The sequence below is a fragment of the Manacus vitellinus genome, unplaced genomic scaffold, assembly GCF_001715985.3.
Source record: "Manacus vitellinus isolate BGI_N305 unplaced genomic scaffold, ASM171598v3 scaffold_8_pilon, whole genome shotgun sequence".
Lineage (NCBI taxonomy): Eukaryota > Metazoa > Chordata > Aves > Passeriformes > Pipridae > Manacus > Manacus vitellinus.
In genome coordinates, this window is record NW_021940864.1 from 14,628,269 (window position 1) to 14,650,666 (window position 22,398).

General features: G+C 38.0%; 1 protein-coding gene across 2 annotated transcripts in view; it reads left to right on the plus strand.

Annotated features, from left to right (window-relative positions):
• The window catches only part of PRKCE (protein kinase C epsilon), a 286,394-nt gene that overhangs the window by 240,929 nt on the left and 23,067 nt on the right, over nucleotides 1-22,398 (plus strand). For both annotated transcript variants that reach the window (XM_029965058.1, XM_029965059.1), the window contains exons 12-13: nucleotides 16,400-16,538; nucleotides 18,923-19,111. In XM_029965058.1, coding sequence (XP_029820918.1) covers nucleotides 16,400-16,538; nucleotides 18,923-19,111 — 328 coding nt within the window. The remainder of the gene's footprint in view (nucleotides 1-16,399; nucleotides 16,539-18,922; nucleotides 19,112-22,398) is intronic.

Here is a 22,398-nt window from a genome sequence, read left to right on the forward strand (position 1 = left end):
AATAAATAATTTTTCAAGAATAAATAATTGTTCAAGAACAGCCCATGTTGGCCAGTAGTTTACATTATAATCCTACTGAAGTTATTTACATGCAGTGACTATCCAAAAAGTACCAAATGTTAGAGATTAAAATCATATTTTAGCCTCCCAAATCTTTTTATTCAGAATTGTCTCTCTCTTGCATTTGGGCTGGACTATTGGCTTCTCTCAATAGTCTCTCTGTCTTCACACCTGAAGGTAAGTTGCTATAGCACTCACCTTGATGTTGGCAAAAGTGAATACACTGTAAATATCCTAACTCATGCCATGTTTTATTTCACGTGAGTAACCTGTGAGTCATCTTTCCATTGCATTTATATTAATTAAAAATCGTGGGGTGCCTTGTATAAGTAGATTTTAAGTGATGAAATTTTATGTTGGCACTGCATCCAAAGTAGCATTCCCAAGCATATGTTTTCTAGAGGAGATGGAGAAGGGCTGTTGCAGCTACATTTGAAACAATGCTGAAGCTGAAACTTCCTGCACATGAAAAGATTATCTAGAAATGCCTGTGCAGCTTTCTGGCAAATTGAGGGCAAAAGTAATTTGATTTTGCTATACAATCACAATTTTAAAAGAGTGTCTCATAAAATATAGCTCTCTGTATTAACATATATAACCCTTTCTAATTACATATCAAAGCAAGATTTGGAGTTGGAACCATCAGCTTGTATGACCTCTGTCTGGAAGCAGCATTAGGAGTTTATTTTATGTATAGATTACATAGAAGGGCAAGCAACTCCAATTTTTTCAGGTATCTTCTTCATACTTTATGGACAAATAATATTCTTCTTAATTTTGCCAGAATCCCTCCCCTGCAGTGATCTTCCATCAAACATAAGAGAAAATTGTTAACTCTACAGAATTTTGAAACAGATAAATCTATCTGTGTAACAGAATGCTTTTAGAAGGTTATAAGACAAAACAGATTTGACTCACAGTTTTTACAAGAATTTCTGCAGAAATCTTTAAACTGCTGTTGACTGCTGCTGTTTTCATCCCCAGTAAATACAGCAGGGTTAGAAAAGGTTTTAAATTAAGAGCCTACATACCCTTCCCAAGTTCAGACCACGTGATTGTTTAAAAAGATATTTAGACACATGAACTATGCTACTGAAATCAGAATAGAAGCAGAAATTATTAAAATCTTTCTTCTAGTGATTCCATATAAGCAAACATTTTGTTGGAAGCAACATTCTTGCTACATTGCATCATTTCATTTATGCTATGTAATCTATTTAGTCCATTCTGTGTATGCACCACTCTGTGGAATGGCTTTCCATAAAAAGACCCAAGAGGTCAAACTGAGACCACAGTGAGGTTGGAAAAAATCAGTTTCTGTACAAAAGTTCAATGCAGAGTTTTTCTTTTCTGAATAATAAAGTATTTTTCTCCATGGAAACATGACATGAAGCTTTAACAGAAGTCTGCTTACTGCTAGGAGCTGTGTTTGTTCCCTGCTAAGGATACACTTAGGAGCACGGGGAAGTGGATTCTGATAAATTTGTTTCTTTTATAAAAAGAAACACTATATGTAAAAACCTTCAGCAATCCTTCTTCTTTACACTTTCTGAGCATTATATAGATGCAGATGGCATTGGCTAGTACAGAAAAGGCACTGAAATGTTGGCTCATGCCGGGGCATTAATGGCTTGCTCAGGAAATGTTCCCAGTCACCTCTGTTTGGCCATTTTATTGACAGGCCATGTTGCAGTTGCCAAACTAAAATATTTCCTTCTTTTTTTTCTTTTTTTTGAAATACCTTCTTTAAAAATTTGCAGTATGTATATTGCTCAAAGGAATGAAAGAAAAAGAAGATCTATTCAAGTTATAAAGTAGCTTCCAAGCATTGACACATTTTCTGTTTTCCCCTGAATTTAACAGTGATTCTGTTTGTTCCTGATAGGAGCACAAAATAAGCATTATTGAGGATGTACAAGATTTGTGCTACCTTTTACTAGCAGATTGTAATATTTTAAGAGCTCTTCATCTTCGTTGTGTGTTCTCATCTAGGAGTATGTTGAAGCATCTGGTTCCTTTCCTGAGAAACAGGGATTTCATTAGTTTTCTGTTGATAAACAACCTCATCTGAATTAAGAAGAGAACCTTTGTAGCACTGAATAGCCTTTATTGTGTGCATCTGTGTTCAGTAGGTAGATAATAAGGTTGCTCTCAGTCTTATCGCAGTGTTCAGGCAGGCTGGTCTTCTACTTTATGTAACAGAACTGGACCAAAGCATGAGGTTTTCTTAGTAGCTGCTGGGACTCATAGAATCATAACATATCAGGTTGGAAGGAGACCTCAAGGATCATCTGATCCAAATTTTCTTGGCAAAAGCACAGTCTAGACAAGATGGCCCAGCACCCTATCCAGCTGAATCTTAAAAGTGTCCAAGGTTGGGGAATCCACCACTTCCCTGGGGAGATTATTTCAATGGCTGATTATTCTCATTGTGAAAATCTTTCCTCTTCTGTCTAATTGGACTCTCTCCAGGAGTTACCCATTAAAGCCTGATCTTTTCCATGTGACTCCTATAAAGTGAGTATCCAATTTCTTTGTAGCCACCTTTTAAATACTGAAACATGGTGATAAGGTCTCCCTTGAGCCTTCTCTTCTGAAGTCTGAGCAACCCAGTTTCCTCAGCCTTTCCTCATATGATAGGCTTCTCAGTCTTTTGATCATCATTTTGGTGATGCCCTTGTTGATGCAACCCAGCATCCCATTGATTTTTTTTGCTGCAGCAGCACACCGTTCACTCACATTGAGATGGTTGTCCACCATGACCTCTAGAGCCCTTTCCACAGAGCTGCTCCCCAGCTGGGTAGATACCAGTCTGTGCTCCACTCCTGGATTATGTTTTCCTGCATGCAAGACCTTACACTTGTCTTTGTTGAACTTTGTAATGTTAGCTCACTCTTCTAGCCTACCCAGGTCTTCGTTCAGAATGGTTCTCTTTTCCCGTGTGTCCACTTGCCCGCTCAGTTTGGTCTCGTCATCAAAGTTTGTCAGGGTACACTTGATTCCATCATGCAGATCACTTATGAAGATATTAAAGAGCATTGAGACGAATATTGATCCCTGAGGACTCCACTTGTCATTAGCTGCCAGTTCCAGAAGGAGCTGTTTACCACCCCCCTCTGGGTTCATCCTGTCAGCCATTTCCTCACTGGCCACACGAACAACTTGTCTGGACTGTAACGCATCAGTTTCTCTGGAAGGAAACTGTGGGAAACTGTATTCAAAGCCTTGGAGAAATGCAGGTAGACTGTGTCCATCACTCACCCCACATCAACTGAGCAGATTATTTCGTCATAGAAGGCAGTCAGGTTTGTCACACACAGTTTGCCTTTAGTTAATCCATTATGACTTTTCCCAATCATGTGCTTTATTTGACTTGTGATAGCCTCCAGGGGGATTAGTTCCATAACTTTCCCAGGACCTGAAGTAAGACTGATGAGCCCATAATTTCCTGGATCCTCCTTTTAGCCCTTCTTGTAGATGGGGTTGACATTGGACTTCTTCCAGTCTTTTGGGATCTCCACAACGTCTCAAAGATTATGGAGAACAGCCTTGCAACTATGTCAGCCAACTCCCTTAACACCCTTGGGTGGATATTATCAGGGCCCAGTGGTTTGTAGGGGTCAAGCTCCTGTAATAGTTTGCACACCAGCTCCTCTTTCACTGATGGTGGATGAACATGGATTCTTGCTCCCAAGACCAGAGGCCCAACAGTGCTGGTGAAGACAGAGGTGAAGAAAATGTTGAGAACCTCTGCCTTTTCAGCATTTTTGGTGACTAATTGACCTTTCCTTTTTAACAGTGGGACAGTTTTTACCTTCTGCTTCTGCTTGTTGTTTAGGTACCTGAAGAACCCTTTCTTGTGGTTTTTGACATCTCTGTCCAGTTTCAGTTCAAGCTGAGCTTTTGCTTTTCTAACTCCATCTCTGCACAACCTCGCAATGCCCTTGTATTTCTCAGTGGATATTCATCTGCTTTTCCAACTCTGGTACACTTCTCTTTTAGTTTTCGAGCAGACTCAGGAGCTCACAGTCAAGCCAAGGGAGTTTCTTGCTCTGCCTACTTCCCTTACCGTTAAAGGGGATGAACTGGTTTTGTTTTTCCAGGAAAACATTATTGAAACACTCCAGCTCTTTTATCCTCCATGGAAGCTTCCCACACAATCCCTCCTAACTGAGCTCTGAGCAAGCTGAAGTTTGCTCTTCTGAACTCTAAGATCTTTGTGTCGGTACTAACCCTCAGCGTGCTCAGCCAGATCCCAAACTCCAACAATATGGTGGTCACTGCAGGCAAGGCTATCACTGACCAAGATATTACAAAGCAGGTTTTCTTGGTTTGTGAGTAGCAAGTCCAGCATTCCTGGTTGGCACTTCTAACATTTGTGTGAGGAAGCAGTTCTGTACACATTCCAGGAACTTGATGGATGACCTGTGAGCTGTTTTTCCAGCAAATATCTGGATAGTTGAAGTGATCCATAAAAGCTGGGTCCTCTTGACCCAAAGCTTGCTTTAAGTGACCCAAATATTACTTTGTTGGCCTTATCGTCTTGATTTGGAGGTCAGTAGCAAATGCCTACTGTATGATCCCCCTTGGAGACAACCTTCTGTTCCCCAGGACGTGTGCATTGGTATATATATACTTGAGATGACTGATCTTTTGTTTCTTGTCTTGGAAGGCAGCAAAGAAATATTTGTCTCTGCTTTGGTTGGCCTGGCTTATTCCCCATTTGGTTGCAATGGCATGAACATTTCCAGTTTGGACCCCACCTGCTAAGTCCTTCAGTTTAAAGCCCATCTCACCAGGGTGGTCAACCTGCTGCCAAAGATTCCCTTGCCTTTCTAGACAGGTGGGTCCCATGTCTCTCTAACTGGCTAGAATCATTGAAGAATGTCCCCATATCATAAAAGCCAACACCCTCACAAATACACCAGCCATGAAGCCAGAAGTTGATTTACATTATACATCTATTTCTGGCTGCATCCTTTCCTCTGAGTGGTAAGGCAGAAAGAAAGATAACTGGTACACCAATATTTTCACTTGCACTCTCGGGGTTCTGTAGTCTTCCCTGATTCTGGCCCAGGTTCTGGCTTGTGCTGTCATTTCTGCCTGCATTCCTATTTCTGCAATGGGAGAGTATTCTGTGTTCTTGACAAGTTGTGGCACCCTCTCAGCAACATCCCAAACCTTAGCTCCTGGAAGGCAGCATATCTCTTGTGACTTGCTGACAGACTGCCAGATGAGCACCTCAGTGCCCCTTAACAAAGTCAGCTGATAGGAGGACTCGTCATTTGTTTCCACAGTATACACTGTGTGCTGCTGGTACAGTTTCTCCTTGGCTCACGGGTGTCTACGGCTCTTAAAACTTAATGTGTGTTTTTGGTTGGAGTGCTGGAGAGTGGGGCATTAAGCGGAGTCCTGCTTTTGGGGGTCACCAGTGTCCAAGGTGCCTCATTCTCTGTGGTGTCCACCATAGGAACATGGTTCTAAAACCAGCTGTCTACCTCCGTCTTGTCCCCTCTAATACTGCACAGCCTTTTAACTGTTTCCTGTCTCTCGACCACCTGACGCAACAGATCATCAACCTGTGCTCCTCTTTGGCTCCTTTTCTCCAGGAGAAAGGTCTAGGCTCTTGCTGCAACCTACCATCCATATTGAAGTCTCCTTCCTTACTAGTTCCACATGAGTGGAAACATCAGACATCTCAAAAGCTTTCTCTGTAGAATCACTGAGTTTAACACGATCTGTTTTTCCCTTCTTCAGTGAGTCAACAACATGCTTGGAACTGGTCATTTCCGAGGGAGGTGTTGACATTTGTGTTACATTAACAAGTAAAATGTCATCTGGCATTCCTGGAAGAAAAAGACTTTTTCCCTACAAAAAGAATAGGGTCAGAGCACAGGACAGGGAGGCTATATACCTTAAAATAATCTGCATTTAGTCTGACATCCGGATGACAATGTACAGGATTAGATAAATTCACCTATGCTATTGCAGCTTTGACTTTCATTTAATAGTAATTTCAGAACTTACACTTGATTTATATAGACAGCATGGTGGAAATTATAGGCTTCCAGCAAGGGAAGTTGTTTTGTTCAGTATTGTGATTATGAATGAAAACCCATCTCCCTTGTTGGACTTATATCATATTAAAATAATATTGGTCTTGCTACGCAGCGTGAGGTTGATTGACCTTTAGGGTAGGGGAAGTGTAAGGCTAACAAGTTAAATGCCATTGAAAACAACTGTCTAAGTCATAATTTCAAACTGACCTGGTTTATGTATCTGTGATTTAAGGAAGAAATTTGGAGATGTGGGATAAGATCCAGGGCTAGACAACTGAAAGAAAGAGACTAAAATACTCAACTTTAGTTGATTAAAGATATTCTGATCCTGTTTTTCTCTAGTGTCTTGACCTTACTGAAGTTCACTTGGTATGTAATGGAAAAAACAACCAGTTTGATAGCAAAATACAGGAAATGCCTTCAATCATGACTGATTACAGTAGCAGCTTTTCTTCTGTTGTTTTTATTTTTTTTTTCAGAATACTCATTCTGTGTGCCTGAAACAATGTAGAATAATAATGCTTTGGAGTCCTTTATTTGGTGTGTCAAAGTAGAGCAATTAAATATCTGGCTTTTTGATAGATATGTAGGGAGTTTTTGCACTGGAGAGTGCCTCATGACCTAAGTGAGAAAAATTAAGAATTATTAGAGTGCATAATGTAAAAGCCTAGCAAACTGTGTGTCTGTGTGGCAATTCCACCATGAGTAAGAAGACTGATAAATGCAGACAAATAAAGTCTGCCTTTGTATGACTTTCTCCTCCAAAATGGAACTTCTACAACTAATTTGAATGAAATCTCTAGCTGGAATACAGGAAGCTGGGAAGCAGCTTATACTAAATATACACAAAGGCTCAGATTCATCTCACCTAACTTTAGAAATGCAACTGAAGCTTCCATGTCAGGATCCTGCTTCTCCTGGAGTATATTTACAGTCAGTGGAGAAGGATAGGCTGCTTTAGGGAGCTATGCAGCCCACATGTTCTGTGAATCATCTGCTTGAATGTATCTGTGGAGATGGCCATGGGGGAGCCTGGGGCAAACCATGATACCTCAATTAAACCATAATGTCTGGATAAATCTGATCAGAATCCTGGAAAATACAGGAAAGAAAATTAAAACCAGAACAAAATGTTTCAGAGCTCTAATTACTTTGATGTGTAAGGTAAATTTCAAAAATTGATGGAATTGTGGTGGATTACATTATATCTTTTTATTCTGTCTTTCCTATTATCTGTACGGGGCAGGAATAGGTCCTTGTTGTTGGTTATTAAGAATTACAAGGCTTCATTGCTGAGACAGGTGAATGAGAACTGCTACAGAAATGCAAGGTGCTACCTAGGTAGGCATGCATTTTTTGGCTCTGTGTTTTTCTACATAAGAAAACTTCAATCAAAAGTTGGAAGGAGGAGAATTTCAGTCTTTTTGGCTAAGCACAGAAACTGTATGCCTGAAACACAAGTGCTCTTTTCGTTCTGTTCGCATAATTTGTATTCCATTGTTGTTGAAATGGTAGTGATTTTGTCATCCCACCTACTAAAGTCACTGAGGAAAAAAAAGCAAACCAACACTGGTTTTGGTTTCCAAAGGAAAACTTTTGAACAGATCCAAACTTAGTTAATGTGTCTACTGATAAATTTGCTTTCTAAGGTTCTGCTAACATTTTATCAGAATTGAGTTTTCAAAACTTGATCTGACAAGCTTTTCTAGCTTCGTGCCATCCTTTCACTGTCTTTCATCAAGTGGTTTTATCAAATAACAATTAAGTATTGTTTTCTTTAAAAGGATTATAGACATACATAGTAGGCACTTTCAGTTTGCGCTCCACCTAACCTATTGTTATAATACACAATCTTATTTTTATGTTATTTGAGATATAAAAATAAGAACATGAAGCATTGAACCTCACACAGTAGAATACCACAGTTTGAGTCAGTCCTTGGCTGAGCCTGGGGACCTCTGTTGTCTCCAGTGGGATCACCGAAGTGTCAATGAGGACAAGGTTTATCACATTACACATTTAGCAAAGACTTAACACAGGGGCTTTGTAGCAGAGGCTGAAACAGTAAATATCATTAGTTGTTGTACAGATTTCACCCATCCTTCTCAGCCTGAATATACAGAGCCAGTTAAGAATTTTTCAGCTAAAGTTTTCAAGAAAAAAGTTAGAAAATGGTGGTTTTAACCAATGTGAAAAAGAAGGAAGAAAATCCCTGAGCAAACTGCTGGTAGCATTAATGTCAGGACACTCAGCAGAGTGGTGGGGGAACAGACTGCTCTGCCCCTGTGCAGAACCAGTCCCTGGTTGGAGCACCAGGCTGGGGGCTGTTTACACATTGCTTTCACAAAAAGCTTTGAGTAATTTGTGTTTTCATCCAGAGTAAAACACAAACAATTTGTAAAATCTCAAGAAACCTTACCTTACAAAATGAGAAAATCATTTGCTATCTAGTTTAAGTGCAAGTTTCTGAAGCAGATTGTTTGTCCTGTCCAACAGGCCTAATATGAAGCCAGTTCCATTCATGACAGTTCTTATTTGGTACAAAAATTCCAGGCCTGTGGATCATGGGAAGGGAGAGTTGCCACTGGGATCCTAAAAAAGACTTGTCTAGATGAGGACTTTGGCAGTAGGCTAAGTCAAGAGGTAGCATTGTAGCACTACATCCCATTGCTGTCTCAGGGCCATGCAAAAATTGTTGCATTCCCAGGTAGCAGTCATGAAGGATGAGGTTTATAAAGCAACATGATGTGAATGAATAAGGCAACCTTCTCTTGAAAAAGAAATAGAGACCGCTCCCTTCTGTGCTTAGCCAGTTTTAGAGAATGTTTTACATAATGCATATTTGAACTTGTACATATTTCACTTACGTTCACAAATAAAAATGTGAAAATAATAAAAAAGGAAAAGCCATACAAAGGAAAGCTGTTAAGTACAATATATTTATTTGTCTGCACATTATTTAAAGGAAACTCAGCATAGTAAGATAAGCAGATCAGGCACAGCAATGTCCAAAGCTGCTACCGACAATTGTAATAAAATTATGGTCAAAGCCATTAAAATGCCATATAAAGAAATTATTTTATAGAAAATGTTTTTCTGCTACCAGAAAAGCCATTGGTTTCCTTAAGCTGCTGGAAATGAATATTAAACCTTTGTTCAATATGTAATTAAGACATCAGTGAACCGTTAGGGCCACGTAATGCATACGGCCTTCTTTTCCATTTTGGGACCTTGCTGACCTAAAAGATTTCTCAATGTTAGACACTGCTGAAGCATGTGATGTTATACATGGTGCAAGCCATAGTTTTACCTTGTAACAATGAGGGCTTACGGAGACATAGACAACGATCATGTGTTTCTCTCTCTCTGATGCCTTTTGCTACATCCCTTTTCCCGTCTCTGCCAACCCCTTAGTCCACAAGTTATTTGTGCAAGTGGCAGGGTGATGGATGTTGTAAGTACAGTAAATGTATGTGTTTTTAAAAGTAAACATACCTGACAAGAGAGTGTCACTATGGTCACATTCAAAGTCAACATGTCCCATGTATGTTTAGCCTGCTATTTGAACTTTCCCTGTTTACTTCGATAAAAATTAATTATGGGATCTCTGGCTTTATTTGAAACCAAGTCCGTGATCTTAATTCATTCATCTGCAGTTAGTCATTATACATGCTGATATGCATCAGTATAAGGTGGATTCACTTTATCGCAAACTTGGCACTGCTGAAAAGTAGCAGTTTTCAAATCTGAACAGCAGATTTTTCTGTATATTGCTGAGTATGGCTCTGCTACAGTGGTTTTGTTAGCTATTGCCTTTATTCTTTGATAATATCAAGTATTGTAACAGTGACAAAAATGTGTATCATAAATCCAGTAATTACTTAATGGGTCAACATAAAAACAAAGCAGAAAAATTCCAAGATTTTCAGATAATCACAGGCAAAACTGAGATATCCTACAACAACAAAAGCAGCAGAACCATTTTTTTCTCACTGTTATCTCACTCAGGTATCCCCCTACTGCCTCCCTGTTAACAAAAACTGCTTTGCTGTCATGAATCCACTCATAAGCATGCACAGTCCTATTTCTTACTCCACAGATAAGGGAGGTCACTGGTAGAACCTGATATCCAACGATGCTGTGATTATTGCATGTTTATGCTCTGTAACATTAGAAAGTACGAGCTCCTTCCTTCCCACACAGCTTTTCAAAAGGAAAAAAAATTATTATTGTTAGTTTGCTTAGTGGGTATGGTTTGAATTTTACCATTTCTCTGATCTGTTGTGGGGGCGGAAGAGTCTTCTTGATGGGTTGTGACTAAAATACTTAGAGCATCAAAAGAATCCTCTGGTGAAGTACGGTCCTAATATATCGTTCTGTTTATGTATGGAAACTGAGGTTGAGTTGGTGAGAGCTAATCACTGAAGGAACTAACATCAGAACAGTAAAACTGTTAACTTTTCTTTTTGTTTTCTGACTAGTTCCATGTAGAACTTTAGTTATCAATATTTTGAGGACATGAATGCGTTTGAAGAAACGAGACAAAGATTTTGGTGAATTTATTAGTCTTCCAGAAAATACCATTTCAGACAGTGGGGTACAAATGATCCATGTACTGTAGTATTTACTGCTTGTGATTGGAATTTATGTTGAAAATGCCACATTAACTAAAATTATAGTGAAGAGTAAATTTGTGCTAGGTACATGAGAAACCTGATGTTGCAGATGAGCATCTGTCTCAAAAGCAATTTGGATACCACTGAGTGAGTGAGAAAGTAATTCCAGGAATGTGGAAGTCTTACCTTAATTAAATAGACAAAAAATTCTTCTTGTTGAAATTGCTAATTGATTGAATGAGGATATTACCTTCAGTTATGTATTTCAGTCACTCTAGTAACTACAGAATGATTCAGATGATTTTTCAGTTTGTTGGAGGAAGTTTCCCTTTTACCTTCTGTAGTTTCTTCTGTGAACAGCTTGTCTATTTAAAGCCTGCAGTGCCGAGAGGATGTGACTTTCCCATGCAGGGGAACAATGGCAATGATTTCAAATACACTATTGAAAGGGTTTATTGCAGTTGAAAGTCACCGAAAAAATGGTTGTTCAGTAGTTGTATGCTTTACACTTGTGTTGCTTTCAGATCTTTCCCCATTGATGTTTCTATAGATGTTTGGTAAGGTACAATCTTTCATTTAACTTTCACCCTCTAAATAAATATTTTTGCTTCCAGTGTTCTTATTTGTAGATAATAATTATTATGTTTCATTCTGTGAAATGTATATGCTTTCTAGTTTGGTTGCTCATTTAATAGTTAGAATAGAAGCAGATACATTATGAAGTGGTTGTTTACCAGCTTGTGATCAAGTTTCTTAGCTACTTGATCTTGTTCTTCAAATATGTATTTGTGTAGTCACTGATGTTTACCATGCTCAAAGGCTACCGTTATAAATGTTTGGCAGACTTTCTGATTTTGCTGGTCAAAATCCATCTTTACTGTTTAATTGCCTTAATTCCAACAAGAAAATTTTGTGTTATCTAAATGAATGTGTGATACATAGGGCCGTGCACGCAAGTTGCTTATCTCACTGGCTACTGTTGGGATTCAGATTTTCAGAACCCAGTCCTGTGAAATACTCTTCCACTGAGCCTTTGTAGGCAGCCAGGGCAGTCAGTGTCTCATGGCACTTGCGTGTGGAGCAAGGAATGAGCGTTACAGAAGTTTTCTCACAGGTTACCTGTAGTCAGCCTGCTCTTCTGTTCCAACTTGCACAAACCTAACTGTAATAATCCTGGTTCTTTGTTGAGATCCTGCCAATCATTCCAGCTTCTGAAGTGATTGTGATGCTGGCAGGTATCCAGAAATAAAAAACAAGGCTTAAATTTCTGTTTAAAGATTTCTGAGAATGAAAAAAAAGAAAGAAAAAAGGAAAAAAAAACAACCCACAACATTTCACACAATGACTGCTCAACTGAACTGACTCTACAAAGTATCTTGGCAAGAAAACAAAGGAGAGAAACAGCTTAATGTATCATTGCTGTTTTCAAGCAATCTGGGTATTTTCCTAGCTTAACTGGTTAGGTTGTTTGCAGTTGCATACAAGTAATTACTCAGGTTGTAGGAACTCATTTTGTCAAACAGAGATGAAATTCTTAGTTCCAACAAAGAGAATGCAAAATGAGGAAAAAGAAGAATTTAATAGACCTTTGTCACTGGGCTATCTGACACTGTATTATTTGGTATGCTCTGCTTCAGGGGTAGACAACCAGCACTAAAAACGGGAAACAAATAAAAGACAGAATGGATCAGAATGGAACATTCTGTACAGACAATTACTTTACATTCCAGAGATTGATGGCTGTTTACTTTTTGAGAAGTAGGAGAGCTGGCTGTTTCTTAGAACAGTTCTGGGGAAATATGGGTCTTAAACTACAAGTTCAAGTTTTGGGTTTTTTTCAGTGAAACTGCTGCTCTGGAAAGACAGGCTTCCCTGACAACTCTTCTTTTCTTACTTTTTCATTTGTTTCCTCATCTCTGTCTGTTTTGGTTGGGGTTTTTTTCCCTGCACATTGTCTATTCCTACTCTCTTGTATTTATTTAGTTAAGTAAGACTTCTTTTTCTCAGGTTGCATAATTAGGGGGATTTGGTGGAGTTTCTTGGTTTGGGAAGTTTTTTTTCTGGTTTATTTTTTTAATCTGGCAACTCTAAATTGACAGAATGATTTTCAGTGCAAGCACTTTTATGGACTATGATAATCTTGTGGGCTAGCTATGAATTTGGCACTTTGGCAGATTCCCAGATTACCTTTTAACCTCCCATATGTACATTGATGGGAGTCATACTGCTGTTGTTTTAGCCTCTTCCAAATTTCTTTTGAAACTATGGTGCACTTTGTGATAACAGAAATCTACTGGTATTAAATTTCATTATTGCGTGAGTAATTAAGCTGATGTCCTCAGTGCCTTCAATAGAGTTTTGAAGAGGCTTATAGGCTTCACTGCACTGTTTTGGCTTGATGAAGGAGATGTTTTTCTTCTGTCAAGTAAGATTATAGTTTGGTAAATGGTAAAAAAAGTTAAATTGACTTGTGCTTTTACAGATAGGCTTAAAATTTCATTGTCAGTCTTTACAGGTAGTCAGAATTTAATGATTAGACTCTTCCTGGTTTTTGCTTGGCTTAGTTTGTTTATTCTGTTTTGCCAGTGTCAAGTTAAATTTTTATTGCTAATTTCTGTGTCTTATACAAATCCTTAAGGAAATAAAGACAATGGTAAGTATCTTGGCCTTATTCATTATGTGGTGGCTTACTGTTAGTGCTTTAATTACTGTTGACATTTCTCTTAGCTTAGGAGTTCCTTGGGTTACCAGCTGTATCTCCAGTCAACTCCATGGCTAGCATATGGGTGGCATTAAATGAAACTTAAATGATCTGAGGTTCTAACAGCACCAGTGTGTCACCTGCCCACACTGGGAAGTCCTGTGATCAGAGCTAAGATAACATTTAAGAGTCTTTTGATAAACACTTAATACTACAAATAAAGGTGGATCCATTTTTCTGAGCAACCTCTCAAATTTCATCAGTTCCCATCATAATTATAGGTATTATGACCTTCTTTCTAACAGTCTGACATGATGGGGGCTGAAAGTCATTCCAAGATTCCATCAATTATAATAATACTTTGATTTCTTTATCTGAACATCTTGACTTTTTGATATACAGCTTGTATTCTTCCTTAGTTTAGGAATATCCAAGATAACTCTGCATTTGGAAGGTTAAAAGCTGCAGCTACAAGCTTATTTCCTACTTCAAGCTGCAAGAGCCTTATCCTCTTGTACTTGATCACATTCTATTTGATGATGCTATAGCCCTGTCTTAATGCAGGTCTTTTGATTGTGGCACTTGGAATTTACTGAAAGAGCAGTTTGGGGAAGGCACGTGATTATTGGAACAGGGAGCTTTGTTTTGTTTATTTGACTTCTTTCGGGGCACAGAGATGTTGATATCTGTTTGCTCTGGCATTATGTTGGACAATTCTTGCAAATCACTTTCCAGAGGTAGGAAGAAGTGATTTTTATGAGGAGTTAAATTGTTATACGCTGAGGATTATGTTGTAGCCAGCTGGATGTTGGATTGTTTAGGAACTCCTGAAGTGGATGACCTTAAGCAATGATAAAATATGTAGCCTGCTCCAAGGGACCTTACAGGGGTGACCAGCTGAGGACCTACAAGGGCAGGGTAACTGATCTGGACTTAGAAGAGTGTAATGTGGGGCATACTGGTTGCAACAAACATTTCTACAACCAGTATATACTTCAGCTACATAAACCATTCTGACAAAGCTAGCTTATGTAGGAGACAGTGTTTTCACTGTTACTGAGGTAAATATGACTTTGTTGTGCCGTGTTAGACTTCTTTTACACACACAAACCACTTGGTAACATGTACACAGCACAACCTAGCTCTACACACACAGTAAGTCATCCAGTGCTTCCAAGTGTCTGATTTACTGCACAGCTGTGCAATGACTATGCAGACCTTGAGCAGCAAGTCCACTGTGTCCCAGAAATATCTGAGTTGTATGATGGCCTGTGTACCTGCTTAAGAAATACGTGGGCCAGCACATTCAAAAGTGTTTAACAAGTGTCAAAAGAAAAAAAAAAGAAAAAAAAAGAAAATCCACATACTGAAATTGGAGTGAGAGGGATGAAAGAACATTTCTAGGGAAATCCCAACATACTGTAGCCTTGGACATGTCTACAAAACTCTTAACATAATGCAGCCTTGGAAGGACTGTTTAATAATTTAATGTAGTTGAATGCTTCCACCATGTTGTGGTGCCTGTGGTTCTAAAGTCTGGAGTCTGATAAGAGATATTTCTCTGAAAGAAATCCTCAAAGTAAAGTGAAAACTTCTCATCCCTCACTCAAATTTTTTGGCGTAAAGGATTTTTGCCAAAAAAACCTCCTTATATCTTTTCATAGGCTTTTGGGGTGAAATGTGTTTACAGAGTCTGGCATGGAATTTTATTCCTCTTATCTGATTTAGAACTTGCCCATACACACACACTTTTTTTTATCAATTCAATCTATGGAAATTGCTGTAATTATTCTAGGAAAAACAATTCTGATCTGAAAGCATCTATAAAGTCTCCTAAAGATGTGTGTTCTGCTTTTGATTCTCACCTCTTTATTCATTCATACATACAATACCCTCATTTATTACTATGTATTTTTAACACAGAGCAGAGGTACCTAAAAGCCTAGACAGAAATATAAAAAGAAAGTGGTCCATGCAATATAAGTGGGATTTTTTGCATTTGCTTTATGTTTGCTTTATTATTTCTATACGATGAATAATTTTTAATTGTGGGGGTTTTTTCATGCAAGTGAGAGTTCTTTTATGCGCTGACTTTCCAGAATCTTTAAACTTGTGTAGTTTAATTTAAGGCAAATCGCAGGTAAGTTAGATGGTACTTACCATCCATTGTGTTGGAACATTCAATAACCATCAATGGTATATTTGGAAAATGTGTAGAGGGCAAGACAGGAAAGGTGGATATCCTTTTCTCAACCTTTTTTTGACCTTACCCAATTTAATAACTGAAGAATTGTCTGGTTTTGACAAAAGACATTTTTACAACAAGTGATCAGAAACAGCTGCTGTGTTGTTTAACAATGAATGCAAAATATTCCTGTGAGATTATTTTTGAGCAGGTTTAAACTGCAGAAAATAATGCTCCCAAAGATGGGAATGTTGTTTTTCATCCTGTCATTGCAATCTGAACTTTGAATTCCTAGTATACATTAAGAATCCAATTAAAATAATCCAAGTTTGAAAGTACCTATTAATTCAACCCATATGATAGAGTATGGATAAACTGGTGGTCTGTGCTTTGTGAAAAAATAAAGAATGCCTTCACTAGACATTATTGGCCTATTTTACATTGGCAGAATGTTAGCTTTGTAGCAAACAAGAAACTGAGATATTTTCCAAACGTTTCTGATGCTGTCTTGGACAGCACACCTGTGCTTTCATGCAACTAAAGAGAGTAAAGGACTGGTCTTGTAAAATGCTTGTAATTACCTGCTTCTTTATTTTACTGCCTTTAAGTAGGTCTATTTATTGACTGGTAGCAACTTTTCCTGCACATATGTGAAGGACAGTTTCTCAGTGGTGTTTGTGAAACCATTTTTTTATCATATTCTGTAGTTTATTATGAAATTCAAGAGCACGTGACCAAAATTTGAGAGTTGATTTAATTTGAGGCCTTTATATTTCAGGGACCTGAAACTGGACAATATTCTTCTGGATGCAGAAGGCCACTGTAAACTGGCTGACTTTGGGATGTGCAAAGAAGGGATTCTGAATGGAGTGACCACCACAACCTTTTGTGGCACGCCTGACTATATAGCTCCAGAGGTATTTTTTTGCACTGCACTAAGAGTACAGATATTATCATTCATCAGACTGTTACATGTGTAATTTTAGACACTCTTTACATGTAAGTGAAAACAATAGAAGATGCAGACTAGATTCTGCTGCAGTTTCACCTAGGTAGTCTTGCGGAAATTGGTTACTCTACTGCTAACAAGAATACCATGATGAGAGGAGTGACCAAGCATGGTTTTTCTATTACTTGTTTTTCTGAAATTAAGTGTTCTTCTCCATTCGCTCATTTCTAACTTAGCATCATTGTGATGATTTGTAGAAGCCTTTAAGGTGCTAGATGAAACTGAGTATTGCTACTTCGGCAGTCTTTAATAGTTAAAAAATGTTTTTATTTTTTAATGAGACTTAGAAGGGCATGTTCATAGGGAAGAAATCATATGTTTGGTGTCATTTTACCTAAAGTCTTTGTGGGAATATAATTTTTTTCTTTGTTTAAAATATCTGTGAGTAAAACATACTATGTATGTGGTACTTCTCATTATATGGAGAAACATAAAGTATCCACTCACATAGAAAGATAGAAACTTTGGATGCTGCATATCAGTTGGCAACATTTCAAGGCATCTGTTGCATAAAAGAAATAGCTGAGAATAGTGCAGGTTTTACATATTCTAGATTTTAATATTATGCATTTCAAAATGCCTAAAATGAATCAATATTGAAATCAATATTGAACAGTTAGTCTGCTAGGCAGACTTTGTCTGCTCAGTTTAATTAGTAAACTGTGCATCTTTCCAATGAAAATTCAGTGTGCTGATTTAGTGTAAAAGTGTCATTGGTTTGTCTTTTATAACCATAAATTTGCAGTGAGGAAAAATGCAATTTATTATTTGTTAGAGACAATAAATCATAAACCCATAGTGTTAGTGTTCCCAGCTGTCAAACCTTGGTAGCACAACTGATAAGGTGTGAATCATCTTGAAACTATCATAATATAAATGTGCATTTTACAGAGTTTGAAAAGTATTCCAGCACTAAAAGGAAATAAATACCAGTGTGATGGGTTTGGTTTTGTATGAACTCTTTTCTGATTCAGTATACTAACTGAGTCCTTTGGCAAATTCTTTGAAAATTATTACTGAAAATAAAGCAGTAATAAGAGCCCAAGAATGTTTACATGAAATCATGGTTTCACTGGAATCAGTACTCAGGCTTCTGATTCATCATGTTAATTGCAGAAGTTTATTCTCCTTTTTCTTCTCTTGCATCATGGTGATACATTTCAGTTTCCTGTTCTTTAGCAATATTTGAGTTCCAAAGAGTGCCCAGAACACTGGAAAAGTATACTTTTAAAGAGTACCATTTTCTGTATTTAAAGGCTATAAAATGTAATTTCCATTCAATGAAGAATGTAGTTGGGATCCAGGCCTGTGCATCCAAAGTTAAACTCATTTCTGTTTTTATGTTAAGACTGAATTTTGGTTTATGTTAGTCTTGATTCCCAAATACAGTACTAAGCTCACGCGGTTCACCACAGGGCTTCTGACTGTAACATTAGGTGTTGTATAAGGAGGCAGTGGATTTGTTGCTCATTCCAGCTCATTTTAAGGCAGTCAGATTTACCTTAAACAGGCACCCCACTCTACTTTCCCCAGTCCCCTGTCATGTTGAACCATTACAGCCAAACTGCAGCATTCTTTAGAGTGAAAAGGAGCCAAGAACTAAACTTGTTCTTTGTTCAACACTACTCTTATAACACCAAGTAGTACAATAAAATTCCATCATCCTAACCTACTACTCCCTACTAAATGTATTTGCTACAAGGTTGAACTTGTGCCACATGAAAAGTTGTAGCCAGTTTTTCTGAGACCAAGTGCAATTAGAGTCCTACAGCCATGTATTGTACGGTGGTTTCATGCTGTAAAAAGAACTTGAACAAAAATGCTTTTGTCTTCCTTCAGCCCTACCTAAAGGACAAGAATAAATCCCTCAGATAGTCTCTGTGCAGCATTACAAGCTGGCTCAGTTTGTTTTGTTCAAGATAGAGACAAGGAAATGTTTCACATTTTCCACCAATCTGTTTTGTATATGTGATCTTTTTCCCCTTATAGTGTGACCTGTTTTAAACAGTTTGGAAGGATATGCAGCTCTTTTGCTCACTAGCATAGTCTTTTACTCAGGGGACTGATAAACTCAGTCAGTACTTCTGAGAACAGCATTGCTTTGACACTTAGCTGTGTTAGGGCAAATTGCATGGGTAAGAGACCCTGCCTCCTATTACTGAAATCAGTGTGGGATTTAGTCCTTCTTAGGCACTGGGGGAAAGAAGGGGTATATCATGTTGAAACAGCAAATGTGCAGCCAAGAGTGTTGTCTAACTTGTCTACTCAATCCAATCTCTTTTTCTATGCTAGATCCTCCAGGAGTTAGAATACGGTCCGTCCGTGGACTGGTGGGCTCTGGGTGTTCTCATGTACGAAATGATGGCTGGTCAACCCCCCTTTGAAGCTGACAATGAAGATGATCTCTTTGAATCCATCCTTCACGATGATGTATTGTATCCAGTCTGGCTCAGTAAAGAAGCTGTCAGCATTTTAAAAGCAGTGAGTCTTCCATTACTTGCTTTCCTCCTCCTCTTCGTGGATTTTTTTGGGTGTTGGTTTGTTGCTTTTTTCCCTTGATTAAAATTGAATTTGCTGAAAGTTGTTGAGAGCAGTCACCACTGGGAGTTCAAGCACAGTTCAGAGTGCCACTGTTAGGATAATGGGGCCTGGGATAAATTACACCGCTTGTGGGAAAGGAACACAATGTTTGTATTCCACGCAGTTGTACAGTGTATAAATCTGTGTACTGCAGATTCATGTTTCAGGGAAAACCCAACCAGCTAGAACTGTGCTATCACTTTGACACTTTATATGCTGCATGTTCAGTAGAGTGGGGGAAGAGCTACATAATTAAAGAAACAATGTTTTTTATTTAACCCGCTTATAACATTTCCTGTCCCTCTGTCTTTCTTCCCCTGTCATCAAGATCGGTTGAAATGAAAGTCCTTTATTTACAGCTGCGTGTCCTGTTTTATAGTTCATGTAACACTTTGATAAGCAGTCTTGCTTTAGTGTACTTGTTTCTACTCTGGTTGGTGTTTTTCAGTATGAGTAGTGACTTGACAGAAATGTGTGTCACCAAATGCCACAATTTTTTAATCAGTCAGAGCATGTCACTGGGCAACTTCTGGTTTTAGACTATCTTTCTGAAGTCAGGTTTACTTCATTACCATAACAATGAAATAAATTCTTTCTTCTATGCTAGTATCATCCTAAAATTAAAAACAAAATAATACAGAAGCAGTATGCCAATCCCCATAGTTTGAAAACCTGAGGAGGGTTTCTGGCTTAAAAAATAACTTGTTTTTTATTCCATTTTTCCACCTTCTTTAAAACTGGAAAATTTCTACCTTTCCATATATCTTTCTTTCAGCATTTGAAATAAGGGAAGCTTTCAATTAAGAGGGCAGCTGGTAGTGTAAAATCCTGCAGAGCTCTTCAGACAGGCTTACATTTTGAAATTATATATAAAACTTGAACGAATTCTGATTTTAAATCCAGTGTGCGGGTAACACATTCTGCAGAAATGCTCATCTTGATCTTTTAATGAAAATAGCTCCAGGCTCCTTCTGGCTGAGTGAGAGAGATGCTCTAGCAGATGATTCAAAGCAGAAGTCAAAGTTAACTTCTCTGAATTGTTTGCTGGAGTATCTCTTTTGCTGCGTTCACTAAAGTGAAAACATGGAGGATTTATTAATACTGATAATAATTTATTAATACATATTTTCCCTTCTCCACCAAATAGCTCTCTGATTACTCTTTGTTAGCTGACATGATACTTTCATGTATCCATTTTTGTTCCCAAACCCTTTGATTATTTTACTTCAGCTTTAAAATGTATGGACTTGAGCTGCAGAATTCAGGCTGATATCCAGGATATGGGAGTTATTTCAGCATATTGTAAGAAAGGGTTGTTGTCAGTTTTCACACCTGAATTTCATTTCAGTCCAGGAGATTGTATGTAGTGTTTTTGTTTCACTGTGTGTGAACAGACTGTTCCTTTGCCATCCACAGGCTTCTTGAGTGATTCTACGTTAGTTGACCTTTCTTTTATTCTGAGTGATGGAAGCATTTGTTGGTGGAGAAAATTGAACAGATAACTCTCTGGGTTAAGTAGGAGAGCCATTGTAGCTATTGGGAGAAGGTTTTTGTTGTACATAGGAAAGAGAGAAATAGATTCAACAATCAGAGCCCTACTGTGTTATCCAATTGGTGGTGCAAGTAGTGAGATAGACGTCTAACTGTTGTTATACAACTCCTTCATTAACCACACACGAATGCAGACATAGAATTGGACTGCGGGTGTTAAGCTATGTATTTTTGTGAATGTAAGTGCAAGGGTGTTAATCCCTCTAATTTCTTTTGAAGCTGACTTTGTTATAAATTTTTATGAGACTGATTTCCTGGGTCTACATTTCGATAGTAGGCGTGATGGTTTGTATCTTGCCGTAGTCGTAGCATTTTTTTATTTTACATCTTTCTGTCTGAAGTTAATCCTTAATGCCATTATAATCCTTAAAAAGAGGTTGCATCCATTAAATAGATTTACACTGTAATAATAGATTATTCCTCATTGGACAAGATGTCTTCATGGCCATAAATTGATATAATTTAATGAAGCTGTGGCAGTTTGCACCATAAAAAGAACAGATTTCCTTACATTTAGTAACCTGCTGTCTATGCATCTATGGTCTGAAACCTGTTTGAAACTTGTGTTCTTCACCTTATCCTTGTCCACACTTTGTTAAATGAAGAACAGGAAAAACAGAGGAAAGAAAGAGGCATCTGTGTATTTTACTGCTGAATGGTAGCAAGGGATTAACTTTGGAACACTTCGTTTCCTCACATTGTGCTTTGAGATGTGGGTTTTATTCTTTAGAAACTGTGTATTTTTACACTCCTTCAAACAGCATGCAAGGAAAGTTTAATAAGAAGACATTCTCTTCTATTAAGTAACAGTTACTTTCTGAAGAAACAGTTTTTCTGTTATTTCCAACAAAACACTTGAGAATGATTTTACAGATCAGCATTGCAAGGCAGCACATTGCTTATCCCATGAAAATCCACACATCTTATTAGTCCTGTTTCTGTGGATTGACAGGAATTGCTATTTAAATTCTTTCCTGTGTGGTAAGGAAAACAATTCTTCATTGAAACTGGCTCTGTGCTTCTTCATAAGCAATAGGGAGAGGTCGTGTCTACAGTGTGTGTTCCCTTTGTAGCTGGATGACAGGGGTCTCGGGTACAGAAGCAGAACTCTGTTTTTAAGATGTGTGATTTACTTCAAGAAGCAAAATTTTGAGAGCCAAATGATCCTTGATTCAGGCCCCAGGTTGCATGGCTATCTCAGCAACCTTTTGTCCTGTTACCATTTAAGTCAGTAGGAACTCTGATTCTAAAAGGCTTCTCTTTTCATAAAAGGAGGTTCCTGCCTTAGTATGGGAAAATAAAAAGCCAACACATGGCAATGGCTGTCAGCTCCATTTGCAACCATCTCTTCAGCACAGGATGGTTAACAACTGTATGTGTCCTGACAGTTGCATCATTATTGATAAACAGCTTGTGCTTCAGAACAGAAAAGGATTAAATTCATTCAATTAAATGTCTACTTTAGAAGTTTATTTCATTGCATATGCATATGATAATTGTTTTGGTTTGGTTTAAGTATTCATTCTTAAAATTTGTTCTCCCTCATCATCCATTTTGAAGTTTCATGCAGTTTGTAAAATGCATCACTAAACTGTACTATCTAGTCATATTTTCATGTCCAGGGCTTCTTAAAAATG